The sequence below is a fragment of the Mus caroli genome, unplaced genomic scaffold (genome assembly GCF_978045245.1).
Source record: "Mus caroli unplaced genomic scaffold, Mus_caroli_1 scaffold_3, whole genome shotgun sequence".
Lineage (NCBI taxonomy): Eukaryota > Metazoa > Chordata > Mammalia > Rodentia > Muridae > Mus > Mus caroli.
The window spans coordinates 115813097-115818713 of record NW_028227258.1 but is presented as its reverse complement, the minus strand read 5'-3'; the positions used below and the strand labels follow the sequence as shown (position 1 = coordinate 115818713).

Below are 5617 nucleotides of genomic sequence, written 5' to 3'. Positions count from 1 at the left end.
TACTGGCAATATACAATTTCTACTAAGGTATTAGGATACTGCATTATTAAGCTGATATAACAATATATCTGTGCATATGATAAACTGTTTAATCAATTATTTGTGCACACAAGAGAGATGTTTTCATTGTTCAATTATCTGGACACATTTCTAGATTAAATCTCCCAGAAAATGTTTTCATTTTGTACTGTCCAGTCCTGGCAACTTCTGGTACTTCTGATGATGAAAATACTCATCAAGGTAGAGATTCTGCAAGCCAATGGATTTAAGTGTGTATATCAGCACTGATATAGTTTCTATCAGTACTAACCCAAACATATGCTGCTTAAAAGTGTAGAGGCAAGACATAGCTAAAAATTTTATTCTACTCTTTACACAAAATATAAACAAGTTTTGTTTATAAAAATATTGATAATATGAACCATACACATTAATAGAAGACAACATGAATTGCCTACCTGTCTCCATGTTTATACTCCACACACAAGTACATCTCATGTGTATATACAGACATTTTAAAGTGTTTAGAACAAATCACAATAAAAAAATGTCATCTCAATGAGATACTGAAAAAGTTGAGTTCAAAATTTGTCTTTGGGACAGCTTTACAAACTGTAAACAAAGTGAGAACATTGGTAAGGTTTAAAATAGTTTTTGAAGTGATAGAATACAAATACTCAAAAGAAAAAATAGCTTAGATTCTTGAAACACTAAATTTACAAGTGTTGAAATATTAGTGCAATGGACACAGGTGAAAGTTTGACAATTAAAAAAAAAGAAACTATTAAAACCATACAATGAAAGAGTAGTGGTTATTTGTCATAACGATGCTCAATCTGACAGATCCTAACAAAATATTTATGTCTTTGGACAATATGGAAATGTGCATTTGCCTATACTTACAAAGAAAATGTTATTGTTATGAAATATCTGTAAGACATTTTGGCAATACATAAAAATAAATTGATTTTATGTTCTGAATTATAGTTTATTTTTCCAGAAAAAAATTGGACGCATATCAATAGTAGTTGGGAAGAATGCGTACCTTCAAGTTATCTTGGCAGAAATCAAGACCAGAAGAGAAGCATTGCAAAGCCAGCCATATTTCCCAAGAGTTTGGGAACCATGGAAAACCCATTGGCCAAAGTCAAAAGCCCCTCATGTAATAGGTAAGTCATTCCTTGAGTAAGTTACATTTGAGCATCTGACAACATCAAATAAAAAACAATGATTTCAAACAAAATTGTTGATGTCGCCTTTCCTAAATCAGGTCTTAGTGTACACAAAAAAAAGTTAGGGACAATATGTGGCAGATTTCAGCAGAATGTATTTGTAGAAAAAATTTTTTTTTACTTTTTTTTTTTTTAACTGTTTTCTTTTCTCAGTGAGATTAGAAAAACCTGCAAAGCATATATGGTTTATAAACACAAAATGAAACTTTCCTCACAAAATTTTGTTAAGGAAAAAATGTACTTGTAATACATAAATTAAAAGGTTGTAATAAGAAAAAAAACCAAACAATCAAAAATGGAGAAGAATGAAAGAACCAGAAAGAATGGAAAGCAGAAGAAATAACATGAGGTCTCCAACCTGTGGTCACATTTTTAAGATAATGAGTAAGTTGTACATAAATAACTCTTACCTCTTATTTCAAATAGATTTGAGGTAGCCTGTGAAAAGCCAATATGACAGTGTCTTTGTAAAAATGTGTAAAAATGAGTTAAAATTTATGGACAGAATAAAGACATCACGTGGGAATTGTGTCAAATAAAACTCATGCTAAAACACACATCAAGCAACATAACCTCACATTTGTCAGAACACGAGCCAAGGCCAAGAGCAAAAGCAACACAGTCCAGTACAGGGCTAACACAGTCTAATAAAAGGAGGTGGAGATTTAGAAAAATAAGGCACTTATATTCTGAAAACCAGGATAGATTATTATAACATGAAGATTTTTTTTCAAGATTTACGTTATATGGAGTTTCTGAGTTGCAAAGCTATGACTTTTACAACATCAGCATCTAGTGAAAACCTAAAATTGCATCACATAGGTGTGATGTGATTTAAGATGAAGTTAAAAGTCCATAAACAGCATAGATAGATGTATATAACATAAGGAAGCAGAAAGAAAAAAAACAAGCAGATTACAGCAAATATACAAAAAGTGTAAGAACCGAACCAAACCAAAACCCCAGAAAGCTCTAAGATCATCTTAAACTAGAACAAAACCAAACACACCTGCATATGTTTATGCACGTATATTAGAACTTTGGCTTGGATGATTAACTCAGAAGTGCAATATGTCATTTAACCTCATTCTGTGTACCAATTTCTACATTTTGAATTGAAAAAAAAAAGTTAAGATTCTTGTTAGTTTAAAAAACTTAAATTTGTTATGGGCAACTTTTATAGGAGAAATTAAAGCTCACAGATATTAACCTGAAAGAATAAAATACTCAATAGATACAAGCATTTGGTTCGCTTAATTCAAAATGTAATATGAATGTAACCAACTAAACAGTTCTAAATAGTAGTAAACAAGATTTTTTAAATTTTTTTGAGGATATGCTCTGTAAAACAAACCAAACCTCTAACGCACATTTTTTTTTCATTCACATAAAATGAAATGTTTTCGTAGAAACATTTCCTTGTAGGATTGCAATGAATTAAGCAGCCACTGGGTTTTGAAGATTACCCTTCCTTATAGCACCTGAAAGATGAAGAGCAGGATAGTTCTCCTAGCTGCTGCTCAGATTACGAGGTAGGATCATGCTGGGCTCAGTGCTTCTGACCCAGTGCAATGTTGAGGGGTTTGGAGCCAAGGATGCGGCCGTTCATCTCAGCCATTGCTTTAGCCGCTGCCTCCGGGGAGAAGAAGCAGATCAAGCCAAAGCCTTTGCTCTGCCCTGCTTCCTGCATCACTTTAACCCTGCAAATGGACCCAAAGACTGAAAATTCCTTGCGCAGTGTTTCATCATCTATGGTGTCATCCAAGTTCTTAATGTAGAGCTTAGCTGCCTGGCGTGCACGGATTCTTTCCTTTTTCATCTGCTCAAACATTTCCTTTAACTCAGCCTGTCGTTCTACCTTCTTCTGGGCTCTGCCTACAAAAATCGTCTGCCCGTTTATGTCCTGTCCATTCATGTCTTCAACTGCGTTTTTCGCAGCCTCGTGGCTATCAAAACTCACAAATCCAAAGCCTTTGGACTTCCCAGTGGCATCTTTCATCACCTTAACACTCAAAGTTTGGCCATATTTGCTGAAAACTTCCCTGAGCTTTTCATCGTCTATGTCATCTCCAAAGTTTTTGATATACACATTAGTGAATTCGGTTGGTTTGTCTCTGAGCTCAGCCTCCCGATCCTTACGGCTTTTGAATCTGGCCACGAACAAAGTGCTCTCCCTCAGCAGTTTCCCATTCATCGCCTCAATGGCCCTGTCTGCCGCTCTCCGGTCCTGGTAGTGCACGAAGCCATAACCCTTGGAGCCTTCTCCATCAGACATCACCTTGGAAGACATGATTGTTCCAAAAGGTGAGAAGTGTTCATACAAGGTTTTGTTATCAATGGATTTGTCCAGATTCTTGATAAACACATTCCCGACTCCCGATCTCCTCAGGCAAGCATCCCGTTGAGACCACATGAGACGGATGGGTTTACCTTTGATCACGTCAAAGTTCATGGTGACTAAGGCCTTCTGGGCATCATTAACCTGGAGAAAATTGACATAGGCGTAGCCTAGTGAGCGATGGGAAATCAGGTCCCTGCAGATTCGGATGGACAACACCGGCCCCACTGTGCTGAACTTCCTGAAGAGCATGTCCTCAGTGACATCTTCGTGGAGGTCACCCACGTACAGGGAAGCTGCACGGTACTTAGCTTCCAGACTCATCTTTTTCTTCTTGGCTTGTTTGGTTTATTTCTTTTTTTGACCCCAACACTACAAGCCTGCAGCTCTCAAGGATGTAGCTTCCTGCAAGAGGGGAAGTGCAGTCAAAACTCAGGACCTGCACAGTGGCCTCCAAAGACCACTTAGAGGTCCAGCTACAGACAGGGTCAGTTGCACTTTCCAGGCAACACCTAGTCTAAAAAAAAAAAAAAGCCAGAAACCCATGTCCTCTCCTGGTAGTTGGCAATCTGCCTTCAGCTCTCAGCTTTCCTTCCCTTCCAACTCAGCAACAACTTACAAGTGGCTGGCCAGGACAGGCCCTTCATCTGCCTCCATCCCAGGCTCTGGTGGCTGGTTTCCGAGCACAAACAGGCCCAGACCCTGTGGTGTGTTCGCGTGTTCCGCTGGCTTAACCTTCCAGCCAAGCCTGGGGCGAGCAAGGCAGCGGGGGTGTTGAACCCAGGCCCAGCACTGGAGCCTCCCCCCCGTCTGTCCCGCGCAGGGAGCCCGACCCACGCCGCCCTCCCTGCGGCTGAGAGCGCGCCTGGGCCGCGTCCCTGACCCCCACCCCCCACCCCGGTGACCGGAGGCGCCCGGGAGGATCCTGGCTGAAGACTGAAGCTCACCAGGTTATGGACTGCAGGCGGCAGGAACCCGGAGCTCGCTGGCTAGCACTGTTTGCTCTTTCACACTTTTTGGGGGGGGACCGTGCTCCTCCCCCGCCCCTCTGGCTCGCTCCCCAGCCTCTGCTGCTGGGCTCAGGGAAGGAGGCGGTGTCATGGGTGGAGAAAACGTCTGGGGGTGTGGCCGGGAAACCCACCACCAGGCTGCTCCCCCACCCCACCCCCGCGCACCCCCCACCCCCACCGGTCTGTTTTGTCCACGCCAGCCCTCCCAAGCAAAGATAGGGACCCTGGAAGTCCTGGAAACAACCTGTGATGGCTTTGACCAGGTCCCGACCTGGTCACACACACACAGCTAGCCCAGCAACTTTCTGCAGAATCTGCAGTCCCTCCCTCCCAGGAAACTCAGAGCCTCACTTGCTTTTTCTTGCAGGTCAACTTTTAAAAGATTTACTTTTTAAACAGCAGATTCAACCCTTAGTGAAGAAAACTTTTCCCGGTATCTCTTCCGGTAGTCTAGGTTTCTCTTTTTCACACAGTTGTACTGTCTCAAGATCTCCTAGCTGATTACAAGAGAATCTGTTCAAGAAACATATGCCACGTGTATTTTATTTTCAGAGATTTCTGGGAATGAGTGATTTACAGGGTGCCCACTATGTATTGAATACCTCACTCTGTGGAACAGATGAGAGTGTTACTGAAGCTGTATTGATAGTCGTGCTTAACTAAGTGTGCAGCAGATGTTAAATAAATTAATAGATTTAGAAATGTTGACAAAGTATCAAGAGTGTGATTGAATCCTTGTAATAGTGGCTCCAGTTCTTCTAACATTAAATAAAAATAATTTTAAAAAAAAGAAAGATTCCTAGAACATCTTACAATTTGAATCATGGTGCCCTTAGAAAATCAAAATTATTTACTTGAGGAATTGAACTGGTCAGAGAACAAAAGCAAAAATAAATTTAATACGTTGCAAAGTTTAATCAGCATAGACATTGCCTAAAAACCTTAGTTAAAAGCAGATTCTGATCCAATAACTGAGATGGATGGGAGATTCAACAGTTCTAACTAACGAGACACAGGTAGTCTGTAGTACTCTGATT

General features: G+C 40.4%; 1 protein-coding gene across 1 annotated transcript; it reads right to left on the bottom strand.

Moving 5' to 3' along the window:
* Nucleotides 1-586: 586 nt before the first annotated feature.
* Pabpc4l (poly(A) binding protein cytoplasmic 4 like) lies at nucleotides 587-4566 on the bottom strand. The gene is made up of 2 exons (XM_021158836.2): nucleotides 4518-4566; nucleotides 587-3975 (listed from the first exon to the last, which is right to left on the bottom strand). The coding sequence occupies exon 2, from the start codon at nucleotides 3892-3894 to the stop codon at nucleotides 2782-2784; it is 1113 nt and encodes a 370-aa protein (XP_021014495.1). The 5' UTR covers nucleotides 3895-3975; nucleotides 4518-4566; the 3' UTR covers nucleotides 587-2781.
* Between the last annotated feature and the right edge of the window lie 1051 nt (nucleotides 4567-5617).